Source organism: Otolemur garnettii, unplaced genomic scaffold (genome assembly GCF_000181295.1).
Source record: "Otolemur garnettii isolate 467f Iridium unplaced genomic scaffold, OtoGar3 scaffold00060, whole genome shotgun sequence".
NCBI classification, from domain to species: Eukaryota; Metazoa; Chordata; class Mammalia; order Primates; family Galagidae; genus Otolemur; species Otolemur garnettii.
In genome coordinates, this window is record NW_003852455.1 from 9,437,211 (window position 1) to 9,458,234 (window position 21,024).

Here is a 21,024-nt window from a genome sequence, read left to right on the forward strand (position 1 = left end):
CTTTGTGCTGCTTCCTGCCGAAGGCTTCAGCCCACACCGTGGAGCTAAACAACATGTTCGGCCAGATCCAGTCGCCGGGTTATCCAGACTCTTATCCGAGTGACTCAGAGGTGACTTGGAACATCACTGTTCCAGAGGGGTTTCGGATCAAGCTTTACTTCATGCATTTCAACTTGGAATCCTCCTACCTTTGTGAATATGACTATGTGAAGGTGAGATTCCCAAGGTTCCCTAGCTGGGCCAGGCTTTCTGCTGGGAGTTAGAGAAGCCTAGATGAATTGGACACTGCCCTTAGCCTCCTGGGGTGGCATAAAGTGAGGGAGGCACACAACATTCCAGGGTAAGGAGCAAAAGTTGGGATGATATGCCAAGGGCAAGCTGGGCGGGTGCGTGCAAGCAGAAAGGTCTATAAGGGACACTGAGGTCAGTAGAGTGTGATTCAGCCAAACACACATCCTTCTTTCTTTCTGTTCCCAAATTCTTTAGTGATTCCACTAACCTCTGTTCCAAGGTCATCTTTAATTCAGCAAGCAGGAAAGGGCAGAAACCTCAAAGTAAGCAGTAATCCAACAGAAACAGGGCCATAATTATGCCAAAGTTGAGATATTTCGAAGCATTGCCCAATTTCTGAAATACTGATCAAGTGTTTGGGAAGTATAGGGTACATAGTAACAGACCGTGGAGGGTAAGGGTGGCAGGGTGGGCAGAAGGGAGATTCTTTGGGGCCTTGAATGTCATGACAAGGAGTTTGTATTTTATCAGCAAAGGGCAGAGACAGGAAGAAGAGAATTACTATCAGAAATGATTGTAAAAAAATATATAGGGCAGGAGCGGGAGAGGATTACAACACCACATCAAAACAACGTATCCTGAAATGTAGAGAAAACCCCCCAAATGTCATGGGTGGGGAGCTGTTCTGTTAAAGTAAGGCTGGAAAAAGTCAGAATATTTCTAAGAGATCAAGTTTGCTACAGTTGCGTCTAGTTCTAAAAGATGGGGAGACCAAAGAACCTACTTTCTAAACTCAATCTGTCCTCCTGGAAGAAGCTGTCATCAAACAACTCCAGAGCAGGCTTTATGCATTTTTAGTATTATAGTAGTCTCATTTCCCACAGCCAGTAAGTCAATAAAATTGAACCTTGTATTAACCATAGTATTTGATCAACAGCAAAGAAGTGAATTCACCAAATGTTATTATATATGTTAATCTCATTCAAACTTTAAAACAGTCATGATAGGAACTACTACCCCATTTCACAGGCAAAGTAACAAACCCAGGAAGGTTAAGCAATTCACTCAATGTGGTACATCTGGATAGATCAAAGTCTCAAACACGTGTCTTTGAGTCCCATGCTCTTTTGACTACACCAAACAGCTCACCAAGCCCTGGCTGGGAGGAGGCCACATAAGAGAGGCTGCAGCCCCTCCCATGCTTCATCTCATTTATGTGAAGGATTTTTCCACTGCATATGTTGAGTCTGCATTCAAAATCCTTTGCAATAGGTTTCTACATCTAAAAATTGTCCAAAATTGGTGCTCCAGAGGAGGTTTTTTTTGTTTTGTTTTGTTTTTTAAGCCAGAGTTTTACTCTGTTGCCCTGGGTAGAGTGCTGTGGCATCACAGCTCACAGAAACCTCAAACTTTTGAGTTCAGGTGACCCCCTTGCCTCAGCCTCCCGAGTAGCTGAAACTATAGGTGCCCACCACAATGCCCAGCTAATTTTTCTATTTTTAGTAGAGATAGGGTCTTGCTCTTCCTCAGGCTGGTCTCAAACTCCTGAGCTCAAGCAATCCACTCGCCTCAGCCTTCCTGAGTGCTAGGATTAGAGGCATAAACCCCTGCACCCAGACAATAATTTTTTACTTTAATCTCAGCAGTATTGACTTTTTTAACCAGATAATTCTTTGCTGAGAAAAGCTGTCTTGAATATTATAGGATTTCTAGCAGTGTCCCTAGCTTCCACTCACTGGGTGCCAATAGCAGCTCCCTCGCCAGTTGTGACAACCCAAACTGTCTCTCTCCAGGCATTGTCAATATCCCAGGATTGCTGCTGTCTTGGCAATGCTCCTATCAGAATACCCTGTGCTAGGGATGATGGGATTGGAATATTAGTATACAAAAGATCTGGTGCCTTCCAAAGAGAGATGAACCTAGAAAAATGATACATGATACACATGATACAAAAGAGTAATGACAATGAAAGACTGACAGATGGAGTCAGAATGAGAAGAGGTAGAACTGGGGCTGTAAGAGTTGGTAATCTACAATGACATAAAATTTCCATAAAATTTCCAAAAATTCCATAAATTCATTAAAAATGGAGACAACTTCTCAGAGTCGTGAGGATCAACCAGAGAATATTCGCTGAGACCCTAAATATGTATCATCCTAAACTGCTCTGACAAAATGGTCCATTGTAACTTCCATGATATAGTCTAGCCTCTGACACAGCCAACTCTAGGAGAGGAAAGAATATGGGCATGGAGCATTAGGTTAAGATGGATTGTGTATATGGAGCATTAGGTCAAACAGAACCTCCTAGCCCATCCCCGTAACCAATGGTGGTGGTCTTAGAACCATGGAATTTTCTAATACTTGGGTTGAGAGTGATCTTAACCCGAAGGAAAATGACAAAGTATTGGTTTTATTTTGATAGTGAGTTCCATAGATTTAGGCAAGCCTAGATACGACCTTTCTAACATTTCCCCCCCTCCACTTTCGAAAAGTCAACCATCCAGAAATTTTATCCATACACACACTTGCTTTTATTAGTAGCTGAGGCTCAAGACCACAGAAATTACAGATTTTTTCCTTAGTTTTAGCAGTGACTTCTCATAATTACTCCCTTTCTCCTCCCTACGAATTAACTTTCAACTTTATATGCGTTGAACAATTGTTTCTCACAAGTTTGACTCTGGTTCAGACAGAAGATAAATTTAACCTTGTTAGAACTCATTTATCAAGATGATAAGCATGCAAGAGAAGATTTAACTCATTCCTTTGCTCTAAATAAATTGAATCTCCTGGCAAGGCAGATGAAGCAGCTGACATAGCGGCATTTTGTTTGTGGGGAAAAAATGGCAAGGTATTTTCAAGGACAACAATAAACTCTGACGGCCACATAAGACCCTCCATTAAATATACTGAAATAGATTTGTATCCAAACCTTGTCTTTTCTGGCTGGAGGATATGTTGGAAACGGATTGATGATTTCAAACCAGGGTGATGAGACTCCTTCCTAAAACCCCAGGTAGATGGACCTGTGCCCTCGAAAAGGGGCAGCATGCTCCTAGGGTCTTGGCTGGGATTTAGGAAATGCTTTTTCTAATCCCAGATCTGTCACTCACTCCCCAATTGATCTAGAGGGGACAAGAAAGTCTGACAGCGCCTTCTCCGCTCTGAAATTAGATGGGTGGCTTCTGAGCATAACAAAGAAGCAGTCTACTTGAGGCAAGTCAAGAAAGAACTGACTATCTGAACTGCCCTACAGTTCTGGAATCTGTGAGTCAGATACGTTTTTCCAGTTCCTTTGGAAAAAGAGATTAACATGGTGGCGGCAAGGGTGGGTGTGAGGTGTATTTCTCCATTTGTGCCTGCTCAGTTGACTCTATCCCAGAATGGCATCACAGTATACGCATTAGCCTCCTGCAGCATTTCCAACAGCCGTGGGGGCGAGTGGGCCTCCCTTGACAGGACCCTGCAGCTGTGCTGGCTGATGACTAGTGATCGTCCTCCCCAGGTCCCCCACCTCCCTTTGCCTACACATGCTCTGTGGTTTCCCTCCCAGAGTTGAGCACTCCCAGAATATCAGGCTTCAGGGGCCCTCTGGAGCCTTTTATAGTCTCAAGTTGTTGTTATTCTTCAAATACTTTGTGTCCAATGAATATTTTCTTCTAACAAATCTTCAGTTGGCCCCAAGATAGAAGGCAGACAGACATGGAGCTGTTCTAGGGGAAGCTGGCTCTGCTTGCTCCCCCGCCTTGGTTACCTGAAGCTCCTTGACGAATTATGCTTTGAATTTTGTGGCTCTGGTCAACTTCCCATGGGACAGAAAAGGGTATTGAAGGTTAGAGTTCAGGATGACCACTCTGCCTCTGAAGTCTCCAACCCAGAAGCCTTCCACACTTAGCTGAAAGCCTCTCACTTTTTCAAATTGCCTCTCTCACCTCAGCCCCGAGAATATGAACTTTTTCTGGCTACCATTAATAGAGAGAACATTTTCCTTTCCCATCTGAATAAAAGCCTGAGCAGGCCACAGGACCCCTGGGTAAATCAACATCCCTCTCCAAAATTCTGTTTTTTCATCTGTTCAGTGAGAGGATGGGATGAGATGATCCCTAAGGTCCCTTAAATGCCAGACTTCTAATCCCAATCTTTCCTGCCAGAACATTCCAGATGATTCCACTAAACCCTCATTATCTCAGTCAGGGTAATACCAGAAAACAGAAATAGTATGTTGTGACAGCCACTTCTCAAATTTCCATGTCCATAATCATGCCAATTAGAGTTGGGGACACCTTGATGGCATGTTATTTGGGTAGAAATTCCAAACAGATCATGTCCCCGCTGTCCTTTACCAAGAAAATTTAAATATTAGGGACTTCCTTGTGGTAGGATAACATTCCCTGTTTTGAGGCTCTTTTGCTCTATCGCTCAATTCCCCTGGCAGGCCTAGGTAGGAGTGGGTTTTAAGAACCTTCCCACTCATGTGAACCCTTTCCAGTCCACTCCAAGCCCACAACTGGCCTTCCAACCCAGGCCCATCAGGCTGATGCTGTGGGACCACTGACACTGAACGTTCATAAGCATGAAGAGGAGCAGGACCCCAACCAAGGCTGTGGTCCAGATGCTCACATTGGTGGAGCTTCCTCCCTGGCCTGATTTCCCACAGCTCTTGGTCTTCAAGGCCCATGCACATCTGCACAGCAACATCTGCTTCTTTGGAATGTGGCTGCAATGTGTGGCTTCCTGCAGTGCACGGATGAGGCATATGAATCACAGCTAGTTAAGGCTGCCAGCAAGTCAGAGAGCCAAGAGACCTGGGTTCTGGGGTCATTCTATACTAAATAAACTTGGGTGAGTGACTACCCTAGAGGGACACTGCACAGCCTCCTTTGTCAAAACACGGAATTAACCCAGATGTTCTCTAAGATGCACCAAGCCCTGATATTCTGTGCCTCTAAAGACCTTAGAAATCAGCATCCAACTCCATGATCATCATCTCCAAGCCCAGGGAATGGTAGCTCCTTGGTCAAGGTCATGCTTGGCCCAGAATTCAACCTCTAGATTCTCAGTCTTGTCTTCTTTTAAATAGTCAATTATAATGAAGCCCCATCATAGGAAGGCCTAAGTTTTTAAGTTGTAAGGCAAATACTCTCTAAAGTCAAATTTACTCTAGGAGTAGGGCACTGGCCCCATATGCCGGAGGTGGTGGGTTCAAACCCAGCCCTGGCCAAAAATCTAAAAAAATAAAAATAAAAAAATAAAATGTATTAAGTATCGTAGCGTGCTGATTTTAGATGTCCAAAAGAGATTTTTGCCAAAAATGCAGTAAATCACAGTTCCTTTGGTTGAACACCAGAAGAGGTGGCCAGTGTGTCCTAGCACAGCAGCCACGGAGCTATAGTTACAGAAAGAAGTTACTGAGAAACCAGACCCACCAAGAGAACAGCAGATTCACACATTTCATTATCAAGTTCATTTTGTGGCACATTCTCTCCCCATGTGCAATAGTACAATTGGCATCTAGTAAATGTTGACATAATGCAATGTTACTACTCTGTCAACCCTGTACTTTGATGTATTCAACATTTCTTCTGCCTTCCCACTGCTAGCGCCTTAGTTGCAATTCCTCTCTCCAGTCTATTGCAATAACCTACTAAACGTCTATCAGATGTCAGTCTCTCACCATCTATTCTACCCTCTACATGTATTCAGAAGGATCTTTCATTGCTTTCATTATGCCACTCTCAAAATCTTGCAATAGCTCTCCACTGCCCCTGGAACAAAGCCCAAGAATCCTATTGAAAACCTGCCATAACCTGGACACTATACCAAAAACTGTGCCTGCGAAGATGAGCAAGGTTGTCCCTGGCATCAAGGAAGTCACAGTTCCATAGTGTACCATGAGTCAAGTGCACGATTGAAAAATGAAAGCCAGACAAAGTTACAGAAGGGGTGTCAGGTAGTGTATAAGGTTGGGAATGGCCATTTCTGTGCGTCCAGGAAAGGCATTGAAAATCATTAAGGTTTGAAATAAGTCCTGAGGGGTAAAGAGGAATCCAGCAGTGCCGTTCCCTAAGCAGCAAGTCTCAGCAGAGCTACCACAAAGGCATGAGGTTGAAACAGATGGAATGATGCAGAGTGGAGACTAATCAGGGTTGGCAGGTTTTAGAGATATGTAAGGGAAAAGCCTAGAAAGGTCATCTGGGAATCAACTGAGAAAATATTTTGGTAAATTTTGGTTTAAGCATGTGCAACCAAGGTCACAAATAAGTGGTCGAAAGGTTGAATAAATTCCATAGATGTATTTTATGGGCCATCCTAGGATTGACTTACATTATGTTTTGAAAAAATAGAGAAATCAATTAATTATCAACACAACATTTTTGATTCACTTTGTAAATTCTCTTAGCATGTCAGAAAATTTGGCAGCACTAGCAGCTTCCTGCATGCCAATAATCTCAGCAGGTCGAGGAGGGAGGCCCAGTGGGCTGGCTCCCCACCATTCCCCACAGAGCCACTCATGCTAAAGATTCCTAGCATCTTGATGGGACCACTGGTTTACAGTAAAGAAAACAAAAATTTCTCCTTGCTGTCTCTATCAAAAGTAAGAACGATGCAAATTTCTAAGAAGGATACATACTTCAGGAAAAATTGGTGGAAAACATATTTGTGAGGTAAAGGCTATCTCACCGTCTATAATGTGCAACATGTCATTCTGTCTAAAGAATTCTGAGCAGCTTGTTTCTTTCATTTATGTTTCCGCCTGGCTTTTTTTTTTTCTTTGCATCTGAGTCTAGGACTTTCAATTAGAACCTATGAAGTATTTAGGATGGGGGTACAGAGAAGAGACACAGTCAGGGTTATGCCTGGGGAAAGTTAATCTGGAACTCTGCAGAAGGGGAGCTAAGCACACGTAAAGCCAGAAGAAACTGGGTTATCGAATGAGGCCATTTAGGCAGCTGTACTGACGAGGTCAGATATGACTGCCCAGAGCACAGTGTATTCCACAGCTGTGGAAGCCAGGGAAGAACTATGCAGAGGTAAACTGCACAGGAACTGGCTGTGTGGGATGGAGGAAGAAGGAGGGGGTCAGGGGATTCAAGCCCCAGTTACAGCACAACAGTGGCTACTTTGCCAGAAATGGGAGATCAGAAACATGAAGACAATGGGCAGTTTGGGGAGCTATAGAAAAGAGTGGCAGTGCCTTGAGTTTGGAATAGATGAGAATGCTGGCTTAAATTATGAGGCAGGGGGGCTGGGCACAGTGGCTCACGCCTGTAACCCTAGCACTCTGGGAGGCCAAAGTGGGTGGATTGCCTGAGCTCAAGAGTTCAAGACACCAGCTTGAGCAAGAGCGTCTCTACTAAAAATAGAAGAACTAGCTGAGCATTGCAGTAGGCACCTATAGTCCTAGCTACTCAGAAGGCTAAGGCAAGAGCCTCAGGCCCAGGAGTTTGAGGCTGCTGTGAGCTATGACACCATGGAACTTTACCCAGGGTGACAAAGTGAGACTATATCTCAAATAAATAAATAAATAAATCTTGAGGCAGAGCTTCAAGAGCTCTAAGGGTAGATGTGGAAAGAGCAGAGACAGTGGTAGAAAGAGGATGACCACCGGGGGATGAAACCCGTCTCTGCCCCATCTGAGTGAGGCACCTTTGGCCAAGCTTCTTGATTTCCCTAAGCATCAGTTTTATCATCAGGTTTTTAAAAATAGCAAAAGTCATAATGGATACAATATTATCCTCATAGGTTGTGGGAGGGTTTAAATGAAGTGGTGGCTGTAAGTGGGATCAGTATCTCAAAATACAGTCATGATCGGGCGCTGGGAGCTCTGGGAGCTCGAGCGTAGGAGTCATTGAGACCAGGGGGTCAGGTGCTGCCTCCACCTCTCACCGGAGCAGTCACATAACCTCGCCAAGTCTTCCTTCTCCATCTGAAAATTGGGAATAATTGCGTCATTTATCTCATGGGCTTATTGCGAATGTCAAATGAGGTCAATGCTTTAATGACATATGCCCAGCACATATGTAATTAGCTCATGAACACTATTACAGAGGTTACCATGGCAATGGTATGAGTAATGAAATGCCTGTCTAATGAACATCAGTTTTTTTTATCTACTCTGACCCTACCACTAATTGGCTATTATATGACCTTGATAATGTCACTCACTGCCCATCCCCCTAATTTCTGGAAAAGTTCTTAGAAAGCACTGCTCAAATATAGACCTTCGTTTACTTCTCCCTCGTGTATACCTTGTAGAAACACAAGTTTTATGGCAGTTTCAAAAAAAGAAACTGAGGCACAAGTGGTTTGGCCAAGTCTCTGCAGCAAAGCCCAGTCTGAAGTCCCAAATCATGGTTCTGTCTCTGTGGAGCCTTCTCAGAGCGGGGACTGTTCTGGAAGGAGCCTTGATATGCCTTCTGGACACACGTTATTCCCAAGGCAGCACTTCCCCTGTCCCGGTAATTTAGTAAAATGTAGAAAAACAGAAGGCCATTGAGGGTCCTTGATTCCTCTGTTATCTAGATTATGTTAAAGAAATTTCTCCTTTATCCTGGCTTTGGAGTCTGAGGTACAAAGGATGGGATATGTTTGCGGTGCCCAAGTTGTAATGGTGAGTCCAAGGTTATCCCTGCTAGGCTGTCAGCCCCATGAGATCAGGGCCCATTTTTTTTGCTTTCTCCAGGGGAAAGTACAGTTGGGGGCAGAACAGGAAAAGGCACATGTCTCCTGACAGTGAGTGTAAAGGAAGGATTCTGGCCCAGGAAACAGCCAACTCCTGCTGAGAACTTAGGCAAGTTGCCTTTTCTTTCTAGGCCTCAGTTTCCCTGTCTGCCCTGAGAGGGAACTGGACTATCTGGCCTCTCCAGCCCTTCCAGTTCAGATGGTCTAAGACTCTCAGTTCATTGCCCCTTGCCCCGGGTCATGTGCTGTGTAATCTAGAGGTGAGTCCCTCCCAAGGAGGACTCTTCTGACCCCCAAGTTCTTAATTTCTGTGCAGTGATCTGTGTTTACTTAGAACAAGCCCTGACCTTCGGTCTGTCTGGGCTTCACCTACTGCAGCAGCTCTGCTGATTCTCTGGGAGTAGACAGGAGGCCGTGGCCGCAGAAGGAAGTGAGAAATGGAGACACATTTCTCATGAATCTCAGGGGTAGCCCCCGGGGAATTCTTCCACACCAGAGCCACCAGGTTCCAAACACCAATTCTGACTGATTTAGAAGAATCAAAAAGTGAAAATGAGCTTCCGGAAGGTGTGAGAAAAGCTCATTTTATGCAGGAAGTGCACACAGCACAGACTCTAGCGTGATGGAAATAGAAGGAAGCTCCCAGCGCTGGGCAGAGGGAGGTAGGAGTGCCCGGGGGGGCTCCTGTGTGCACATCTGGATGCTTGTGTGTACACAGGCTGCTCCTGGAAATGACTTGGGGAAATGCAGGGCTCCAGTTTACTTAGCTGTGATTAGAGAGGGAAAAGGTAAGGAAGGAGAGGCATTTATTTGATCAAATACTCATTGAGCGCCTACAATTTACTAGAGCTTCGGGTGCAGCAGTAATTAGAATGGATAGAAATCTGTGCTAACAGGTGCTTACATTGCAATAGAGTAAGCAGATAATAAACTCTAAACATAACCCATGAATGAATTATGTAGTGAGTCATAAGTTGCTAGGTAAACAAATGAAATTGAGCAGGAGAATGGGGCTCTGCATGGGTTGAGCTGGGGAGTTAAATATGGAGATCAGGGCAGGCCTCACTGAGAAGGTGACATTTGGGCAAAGACTTTAAGAAGATGAGGAAGTTTGTGAGAAGATGTAATTGAGAATATGTGGCTTTCTGAGGAGAAAGCATGCCCAGGAGATGGAGCCCTCAGTGCAAAGGCCCTCAGGGTGACATGCCAGGTGTGTTTGAAGAACAGGATGGCTCAGGGCTAGGAATGGGAGGTAAAAGCACTGAGGTTATAGGTGAGTAGCAGGAAGGGAGTCCAGGAAATAGGATTCTTGCTAAAGGCCACTGGGCAACAGTAGACTTTACAGACTGCTTTCATACCCAACATCCCATTCCATCCAATGCATAGAGGTTAATGTCAATGTCCACCTTTGTGTTTGTGAGCATGGAGGGCTGGAGACAGTGGTATGTGTAGAACAACCAGATTTGGGGTGGGGGCAGAGGTGAGGGCAGTGTCACCTCACTTGTTATCCAGATGCCAAAGACATCATCAGTAACCTCAAAAGCATAGATAATAGAACCATGCTAAAATAATTAGGCACTGCTGAGTTTTCATATAATTTGTTTCTAATATAATTTATTTAATTGTAAGTTGATGAAGCTTATTTAACAACAGGGTAGCAAAATCCCTGAAAAGTTGACAGTTGGATCCTGTGAGCCAATGTGAGTTAAGGGCTCCTGCACACCATCACCCTGGGATGTGAAAGTGACAGCTGACATGTGAGTGGCAGGGCTGTGACAAGAAGCTGTTTGGTTCTCGCTCCAGTGCAGAGATTTAAGGATGTCGATTTAGGCTGGGCCAGGGCAGGGTTCTGGGCTGTGGTGAGGAACACACTCTTACATTCTAGGGAACTCTGCTGTCCCCAGACCGGTCCCTCCCTGCTCTCAGCACCGAACTATTCACTGTCTTCACCCCTGCGGACTGTGACATACCTTGGGCCAGGCAGCTTCTGCTTCTGCTGCAGAACACAACAAGCCTTTGTTTTTCTTGTCCTTAGGCTATTTTCCTGTATTGCAATGTTTGGGGCCCAGCCTCCAAGTTGCTGAAGGGATTTGCATGTGAATGAATCCAGCTCTGAAGTCCCAGAAGGGGTAGGGTGGGGGAGTCAGAGCCCTGCTCAGGCCAAAGAGAGTGCAAATCCTCCCAGGCTTCCCAGCCTTGGTTCCCAGACGCTTCCCACCCAGCCCCAGCCCCAACCCTGCCCCCTCTGAGATGGTGGGCACCGCCAGTTTCCCACCTGCGGGATGCCCGCTTCCCAGGCTCTCAACAGGACCCCTCCCCTGCCAGCTCTTTCTTCTGCAGTGCTCCTGCTGCCCTTGTCTGTCCAGAGCCGTCCCTGAGAATGGCGGTCCCTCCTGGCAGCGGTGGGATTCCAGGACCCTCAGGACCCACTTGCTATTTCTCAGGCCCCAATTTCTTTACAGCGCCTGGCATTTGCATGTACACAATACCTTCTCAGAGGCTCACCCAGCTTTCTTAGGAGGTTTTTAATGCTGAGGAACAAATAATAAATAAGAAAACTGTCCTGGGAAATGCAATACACCTGGGCTCTGGGACTGGGTCTGCCATTGGCCATGGGACTTAGAACAAGCCTGCTTCTTCACCTAAAAAAGGAAAGGTATAGATTTGTGGTCCCTTAATGCCCTTTCCTACTCCGACCTTCTACAGTTGTCTGATTCCAGTTGAATCAAACCTTGAAGTCAGAACATCTGGATTTTGTCTCAGGTCTGCTACTACTAAGCTGTGTGGCCTTGGAGAAGTCACATCACCTCTCGGGGCTCAGAATTACGTCGGCCTGAAATGCACCCATTATACGACTGGCATTAGGAGCAAATGAAATAGGGAAAGTGAACATGTCCTGTGGACTGGAATGTTCTGCAGAGAGGGAGGAATTATTATTACCATTATTATTATTACTTTTTTTATGGCCAAATAACTTGGGCCAGGCCTGGCGCATCAGTCTCCAGCATCTCTCACGTGAGGTCACTTGGAGTCTTAGATCTGCCAGCTGTGTTATTTCTACCTACACGGCTTTCAGGGGCTTCTAAAATGCGGCCCACATGCAAAGACATGTAGCAGGGCCTCCTTTATTTCTGAGTTCAGCTTCTTGTCTGGTGCCTTTAATTTGCTTCTACTCAGAATCTTTAGCAAAAACTTGATGCCACTTGATAAAGTAGCAAGATGAGGCCATTTACCACTGGCACTGCCCCCAGAAGCACTGGCGTCTCAGTGTGGGTGAGCTCAGGGGTACACGGCGCTCACCCTTAAGAAGTCCTGAGCCCCGGCTGGCAATGCACCAGTGGCCTATACTCACACACTAGAAAGTGTTCTGAAGCACAGGATAGTAGAAAGATAAATTCCTAGACTTGATACTATCTTCTTATGAACAGCAGCCTTTGGAGATCCCCCACCCACCCAGCACGGTTAGGAGGCTTTGTAAAATGCAAAGAGCTGATGAGACCTATAAAGCCACCTGCTGGTGTCTTGCTAGTTTCCCTGCCAGTGATATATGCCTGGCATCTGGGGTCCTTATAAAATGAGAAGCCAGTGCTTATGGCGTCAGTGAGATTAGGAATGAAATAGTGAAATTTAGAAAATAGAAGGTACCCAGGGTACTGGTAGTTTTTCATGCATCTTCAAACTCATGGAGTGCCCCTGCCTCACCTGAGTGGGAGCCCAGGAAGCTGTCAGCTCAGCAGCTAGGTGGCTCTCAGCAGGGCTGCTGGCTCACTGACTTGCTGAGCGCTGATTATATCCCAGGTACTTAGTGTCTTATCTAAGTGGATTCCTGCCACAGTCACAACAGTTTTATGTTGTAAATAGTATTATTTGTACTGTCTTACATATGAGAAAACCTGTACACAGAGTGTATTCATTTTTTAGGGCTGCTATAACAAACAACCCCAACTGGGTGGCTTGCTAGCCACCTTAAATCACTAAATTGTTAAACTCCTTAAAAATGGGGATTTATTCTCACAAAATTCCGGAGGTTAAAAGTCTGAAATGGAGATGCTGGCAGGACCAGGCACTCACTGGCGGCTCTAGGGGACACTGCTTCCTCATCTTCCAGTTTTCTGGGGGTTGTAGGCTATGTTGGGCATTTCTTGGCTTGTAGCATCATAACCCCTATCTCTGTCTTCGCATGGCTCTCCTCCCTCTGTGTCCAGATTTCCCTCTTATTATAAGGACACCAGCCATTGGATCACATATGATGTCATCTCAACTTGATTACACGAGCAAAGACCTGTTTTCATAGAAAGTCACCTTCAGAGGTATGAGTCACGTCAGAGATCGCGGCACCAGCGTGGTTAGGAGGCTTTGTAAGTGCAGAGAGCAAATCAGACCTATAAAGCCACCTGCCAGAGGAGGCTGGGCTGAGGAGTGGACTTGAATATATTTTGGGGAGGGAGAACACAATTCACCCTACAACACTGAGGGTTGAAATAATTTTTTCAACATCTAATAATTAATGAAGATCACAAGCAACCCATGTAAAAACAAGGTTCCACACCATCCAGTCTCAGTAAGGGGCTGCATCCTGGGAAGCAGAACACTTAAAAAATTGAAAGCAACTCCCCATTTGACTCACTCTTGAGAAAATTAAAAAGGGCAGAGATGTTCTTACTGCAGCAGCCTTTCTTAAACATCCAATATCTATCTATCTATCCTCTCCGTCTCCTTCTTTCCATGTCTCTCTCCCTCCCCACCTTTCCCTTTCCCCAAAGCCTAATTAACTGCAGAATAAGAAAGTCCTCTGTCTCCTCCTACCCATCCACTCACACTCACCTCTTCACACCCTCTTGAACATCACACTCACAGACACTATCCCCACACCAGATCCTCCCTGCCACACATTGTCACATGAAAATTTTAGTTATTGTGAGCTTTTTCCAAGCCAAGAACTTCCAGGTTTTATTTTTAAACTTTAGTTAACAAGAAAAACATTCAACCAAATTGTAAACAGTTGGTATGGGTTAATTTATGATAAAATAATCACCTTAAAATATCATCCCTGACTCAGGCTGACAGCTACAAACAAGAGCCAAAAAATGATGCATTCTGCTTCTTATAATTCATCTCTGCTGATCAGTTACAAGAATCACAGATAATTAATTAGGTAAAAATATTTTATTTGTGTATATATATTCAAAATTTTGAATATATATGTGTGTATATATATATCTCCAAATAATATATATATATACTAAAAAAATTTTTTTTAGAGACAGGGTCTTGCTCTGTCACCCAAACTGGAGTGCAGTGGCATCATCATAGCTCACAGCAACCTCAAATTCCTGGGCTCAAACGATCATCCTGACTCGGCCTCCTGAGTGCCCAACACTATGCCTGGTTAAATTTGTAGAGATGGGGGTCTTAATATGCTGCCCCGGTTGGAATTACAGGAGTGAGCCACTGAGCTTGGCCTGTTCTGACTTTCTTGATTGTTTTACCAGAAAGTTATCTGTCACCTTTTTGTAAGCAATCATGTTCATCTTTGTTTCAACTCTGTTGGGATTCAAGGAGGTGACAGAGTACTCAGACATCCTCATCCTATGTCCTGTGAGGAAGGGAAGAATTGGGAGGTTATAAAAGACGAGGGACTCTGAACTTCCAGGTTGGTCGAGTTGCCCCTCCTGTGTCCTTCCTTTGGGGACCTAAACTGACTGATGTCAACCACTAAGTAAAAGCTACAGAAGCAGCTTTGAGCCCAAGTTTCTTCTAAACGTTAAAACGGAGGACAAAGACCTGTAGTTCCACTAGCTATTGGTAACAGTTTCCTCTAACTCCACTCTTTATTTTTAACACAGACTTTCAACATACATGTAATCATACCATATATACAATTGTTTTTGTTTTTCACTTAATATCAACTACGAAGTATATTGCCAGATCATTGTTAATTCCCCATTGATGTAATGATTAATGGCTGCCTAATATTTACTAAAGTTAATGCTAATTGAACTATTCCTATAGAATTGGATATATGCATTGCTTCTAATGTTCTGTTATAATATGACTGTTATAAATATCTTTATTCAGGCTGGTTGTTGTGGCTCACACCTGCAATCATAGCACTCTGGGAAGATGAGACTAGAGGATCATTTGAGTTGAGGAGTTTTGAGAACAGCCTGAGTGAGAGTAAGAGTTTATCTCTACTAAAAAAATAGAAAAACTAGCTGGGTATTGCAGCAGGCCCCTGCAGTCCCAGCTACTAGGGAGGCTGAGGCAGGAGAATCCTTCAAGCCCAGGAGTTTGAGGTTGCTGAGAGCTAGATGGATGGCACTCTAGTGTAGGACAAGAAAGTGACACTCTGTCTCAAAACAAAACAAAAATATCTTTATTCATAATATTTTTCACATTTACAATATTTCCTCTAGGTTTTATTTCCAGATATGAGATAAATTTCTAAGTCAATCTTAATGTAGAATGCTCTATTTTGAAAGATACTGAGGTTCTCACCCCTGCAGCTAGTAGTGAAAAAATGGTATGGTTTTTTGGTAAAGGTATAATAAAAAGATCACAGGTTAGACGAGGTAATTTTTAGGAATCAAGAACCCATGAGATGTGATTCTCCAAATTTCAGTTTACAAAATGTCAGCTTATTCATTGTCCAAAATCACTCTTGCCTCCATAAAAGTTAACTTAAGTTAAAATAAACTACAACAAAACTTAGTAGCTAAAACAACATCCATTTAGTCTGCTCATGGTTCTGTTCAAGAGTTAGAACTAGACCCAGCAGGATGTTCTTTCTGCTGGCTTTCAGTGGATAGAGAATAACCAAGAGGAAACATCACAGGTAAGGGGGATGCCAGCTACACCGATCTAACAGGATTCTTGCTGAAGGCCGGCCAGGGTGACCAGATTTCACCTGGGGGATGGCAGAGGATGGGAACTCAATCAGCTATCCAGGGTGATAATGTTTTAGTTGGGAGTTGTTACCAAACTGATGGAGCAGTGTTCTTGGTTAAAACTGGATTTTATAGAGAAGTTCACGGATGAGCCTAGGAGAAGTTTCAGAAGCCTGAGTGAAGTTTGGCCAAGCAAAGAATCTTTGTCAAGGAGCTACAAGACTCCTTGAGATCCAAGTTCAGAGGGGGGCATACCATTTCTAATGCATCATACACTTTTTGTCAAAGCAATTCACCAGACAAATCCTTGTGTACCAAAGTCACATAGCCAAAAGATCTGTGTGTGGGCATAGGAGGGATTATTGTCGTCTTTTTTTTTTTTTTTTTTTGTAAACCATATACCATAATCCACCCTCTGGACAAAATAATTCATGTCTTCTCATAAGCAAAACATACTTTTGCTCCTTCCCCACAAAGTTTCATCCCATTTGCAGGTCAGGCTTAAAGTCCAGGACCTCGTGATCCATGCGTAGAGGTAGATGAGCACCAAAGACACCACAGCTCCAGTGAACTGAAGTTATTTTCCTTCATATACCAAATATCTCCTTTCTTGGTGAGACTAGAACAAAATAATCACAACAGAACTCTTATTGAAAAAATGGGGAAAATGGCAGCATATAACAATTCCTACTTCATAGTAGTTCTAAAACATAGCCAGACACATGTTGCCTACTCCAGATCCCAGGAATATTCCTGATAGGAGCCCAGTTGTGCTTATAGGAACGATGAGAATGGTTCCTAGTCCATTGTTCTCTGTAGCTCTTGACTCTGGCCTTGATTCTTCCTCTGGCTTTTTAACTTCGCCTTCTGCAACAGTCTTTCCTTTCTCTAAGAGATGGCCAAGGTTTGCAGCTGAGTAGTCTACTCAGCCTACTCTCTGCACATTGGAGACCTAAAGCCCAGAGATGCCTCTTTTCATTTCTAGACCAACTAGAAGTGACTTAGACATTAACATCTTTTCTGGATCTTCTAGACAGCACTCCACAAGATGAAAAACACACCCACGTTTTATTTCAAATAGGCCCCTCTACTTCAGAGGGCATAAAGCAATGGCCTTAAGAGTCTCAGATGCCTTCTGATCTAGCTGATGGAGAGTACTAGGCACTGCCTTAAATCTTCTAGATCTTAACAAAGGGTTATCATGGCCACACACTTGCTTATAAAAATGTTTAAAATATTTTGTAGTGGAGAGACAATTTTCCAATCCAGCTAGTTCTGGGCCGTCTATGTTTCCTTGGGATTTGCTTGCACACTGGAGACTTCCTTAAGTACTTCACCATATGCAGCTAGAAGTACACGTTGACACATCAACATTCCGTCTACAGATCTTTGTAGCCAGACTCCCAAGTTGATCGTGTACATTTTTCTACCTTCTAAATTGCCACAGACAAATTTTGCCAATTGATTCAGCAAAACATAACTCAGCTGCCCTTTTACAAGACTCTTATAGCAGCCTCTTTCTTGCATCCTCAGCACCCACTTGCTTGCCAATCCCCAAACCACAGCCACTGGTTCTAACTTTTGTTACTATAGCATTCTACTTCCAGTACCAGTACCTGTATGAATCAGAGTTCAATCAGGAAAGCAGAGTCTCTATGGATCTTATGAGATAATGAATATTCTGGACATTAGAGCTCAAGTAGTTAGAGGAAGAGCTGAGCAAGTGAAATCTATAAATGGGGAGTTAGAAGACCCCAGAATAGTTCACCAACTGGTTCTCTTAAAGCCCTGGAATAGGTGGAAATGTTGTCATCAAAGGGGATTTGATAAGTCAAGTCCATCTAAGGTCTCAAAGTGGGACCAAGAAGGCAAGGCTCATAGAAAGAGGCACATGGGAAGCTTTGGCTCTAAGCAGCTACCACCTCTTACAGGTTCATCTGCAAGTACCCAGAGGTAGACATGGGTCCCTTTGGGTCATCAGAGCCAGTAGTTGGAAAGAACAGTGGCATGCAGGGTAGAGGGATGTACGGATAAGTTGGAACTCATTCAACGTGTCTGCCTCTGTTCATCTCGCTATATGATTACAGAACAACCTTTGAGACTAATAACTATTGCCATTCAAACTTGCGCAAATTCCTCTTTTGGTCAACTCTGACCTAGAACTATAAGAAATTCTAGGGGATGTAGTGCCCAGACTAAATCGATAACTGCACACTTCCTGAATATCTGCCCAGATTAAGTCTGAAATGGTTGAGGGCCCACAGTAGATTTCAGAAGGGCCACAGAATATAGTTTCGGAACATTGACAAGCAAAGCCAGGAGCCATCTGTACTGCAAATCAGCCTTTGTTCCCCTAATGTCTTAAAAGAGCATCAGTGAAGAGAATCAGGATGCTGCGATTGTGAAGCTGTAGCCACAGAACCTATTACTACTCCCTGGATTCTCCATTCACCTTGCCTAGTCCATTTAAATTATCTAGGCTTCAATCTCCTCATCTCTCAAACAGGAACAATCACTCCTGGGCTGCTTTCTCCATGCATTGCTCTGAGGAGCTGATTAGTAACTGCCAATGCATTTGTTAAGCTGATGTAATGACCCTATGGTTGTGTGGAGAGCAGCTGTAGCTGAAATTTTGTTCTGCCTTAGTTTTTCCTGGGAGTTTTGTTCTGTTTCTGCTTAGATAGAAAACTCATGGAAAATGAAGACTCCAGCTTCTCCTTAAATCTGCCTTCCCAGCTGCCTATCCTTAACAGAGTTTCTTTCTAATACCAGGTGATTTGCAATGGGAGCCATGGAGCATGGTGAAGACCCTGAGTACCGCAGGCCTTCACTGTTTCCTCTGCCTGGATGCTCTCCCCACCACCACTCAACCCACTCACTATTTCCATCTGCCTAAATCCTACTTGCCTTTCAATCCTCACCTTTCTTCTTCCTAAATGTTTTCTGACTGTCCTCAGCTGGATGCAATTTTTTCCCTTCTTTAAACCACTGGGGCTCACATCTTCCCTTGCAGTCTCTAAGCCCTGACAATACCTTGACTCGTGCACATTCGAGGACTTCTCTTATTCTCCCACTAAACGTCACCTTCCCAGAGGCAGGGGCTTACTTATTAAACTCTACAACAATAAGTAAATTTTGTCATCTTCCACAATATAGTCTAGACAGCATTTAGTACATAAGTATGTGTTGAATTGAGTCGAAAGAAAACAAATTGAGGACACTGAGCGTCATCTTAGTGACTTGTATAACAATATTGTATAAGGGCATGTACATAGTTATGATTTAGTAAAAAAAAAATAAAATAAGTAAATAAATAAATAAAAATTAAAACAAATGAAGAGTCTATGATCCTCAACCACATAGGTGTCTATTATCATTTATTTCTTGTCTTCATTTGCTGAGGTTCCTCCATTGTGTTGTTATGATAACCTCAGAGATGGGACAGTCCAAATACAAACTAGGGCTCAATCCTATACTCAGAAGTATATGATCTTTGTAGAACTTTATACTCCACAGCAGGGCATGCAGATAGTAACCAGGGCCAGTGACCCCTCTGTTTAGGTTACAGCTGGAGCTGTCACAGCCACATCCTCTCTAGGAGACAGTCCATGCACGCAAGATAATGTTTCAAGAGGCCCTTGAGCCAGGAAAATTGTTTGGCCAAGTGTCTGTGTCTTTTGTCATGTTCTCAGTTGGTGAGTTTTTTCCCCCAGTCTTAGGACAGTTCCAAAAGCAAAACTAATATCAGAAAAAGCTCATGTTATCGCTTTACCCTTGAACAAGTCATTTCCCCTCTCTGGAAGTGGGTTTCCTCTAGAAGGAGGGAAACTGAAAGGGGTTTGAAAGATCCCTCCACACTCTGATATTTCCGGACCCTATTCTGGGCTGTAGGCTGAATTCCCAGGGCCCCAGGCTACTGGCCTTCTCTTCTCTGCTTCTAAAAGTGTACATGGCTCGGATTTTCTCATGAGTCTCTTACCTATTCTCTGGAATAATGTGACTTTACATGTGATGACCATTTGTCTGCCATTATGAAAAGGTGCTCAAGCCCAAAAGTTACAGGGTAGGAGGTTCTTTATTACAGACCCTGGGTAGTATCTCACTAGTCTAACTGATCTTTGGTTTGGTTAAAGGTGTCCATGCTCTAGTCACAGTAGAACCCAAGAGGCCTTGGAAATGCCAACTTACAGAAAGGAGGCTATGTGGCTTAAAAATGTTGACACTCAAGACTTGACTGTTCACTGGTAACTGATCTGGTATGATATAGTTATAAACCATAAACAAGTGCAACTTCATCAGCAGGCAGTAACCTCTGTTGAAACGTTTGGTCACCATCTTCTAGTTGGTTTATTATGTATGACTTGTTGGAACTATGTTAGTCTATAATGACTGCTGTATCAGGTTTGGAAGGAAATCAACAGTTTGGCTAGCTTAAGCCCCTGTTTCCTGGTGGAGAATTGACAGCCAGAACGGGGTGGCCATATAGCAGTTTATGGCAGAGTCAGGAATAGGACATGGGGCCTCCAACTATCAGGTTCAGACAAGTTACTCCAAAAAGGAGGTCACCAAGATGGTGCAGTACAGTATATGCCGGCACTCTTAGTTTCTTTGCTAGGCTCTCACTCTAAATCTATTTAGTCTTCTTTTTATTAAGTTCCCGCAAGAGCACTTTAACTGGTTTCTAATTCATAATATATTAAAAATAGGCAGACAGGAGAGTACAGTTAATAGACTGGACAAAAAATCAGGAAATAAATCACTGCATTAAGAAGACATAAGAATGTCAAGGCCTCACCGTCTGGTAGTGTTCAATGTAGGGCAACACTATTATAAAATTTAATATTCCCAAGATTATCACTTTGATGTAAAATCATAATGGTTGATATTCATAGCAATGTCTCTGGATTGCCAAGAAAGGGTTAGCATATTTCACTTAAGAAAGTAGGGACTTGTATAAGGCACTTTAAAAAAACAAGGGTGAATCAATAAAATTTTATTTAATTATAGTTAGGTAAACCTTCAACTATCTGGGAAACTAAAGCAACCCAAATAACACAGCAGCCAGGATGTTCAAGCAAGTGACATTTCAGCTGTGTGCAGATAGGCACATTCTACATTAATAAGGCTGGTGCGAGTCCAGCTCGTATCTGCAGAGAAGAGGAATAAATAGCAGAGCTATGATCTCATCGTTCTGTTTACACTTCAGTTCCCAAAGTTAGTG

The 21,024-nt window shown here is 43.6% G+C and overlaps 1 protein-coding gene across 2 annotated transcripts in view; it reads left to right on the plus strand.

Moving 5' to 3' along the window:
* The first annotated feature begins 3 nt into the window (after positions 1-3).
* Positions 4-21,024, plus strand: part of MASP1 (mannan binding lectin serine peptidase 1) — a 48,290-nt gene continuing 27,269 nt past the window's right edge. For both annotated transcript variants that reach the window (XM_012806919.2, XM_012806922.1), the window contains exon 1: positions 4-212. In XM_012806919.2, coding sequence (XP_012662373.1) covers positions 54-212 — 159 coding nt within the window. In that variant the 5' untranslated portion in view covers positions 4-53. The remainder of the gene's footprint in view (positions 213-21,024) is intronic.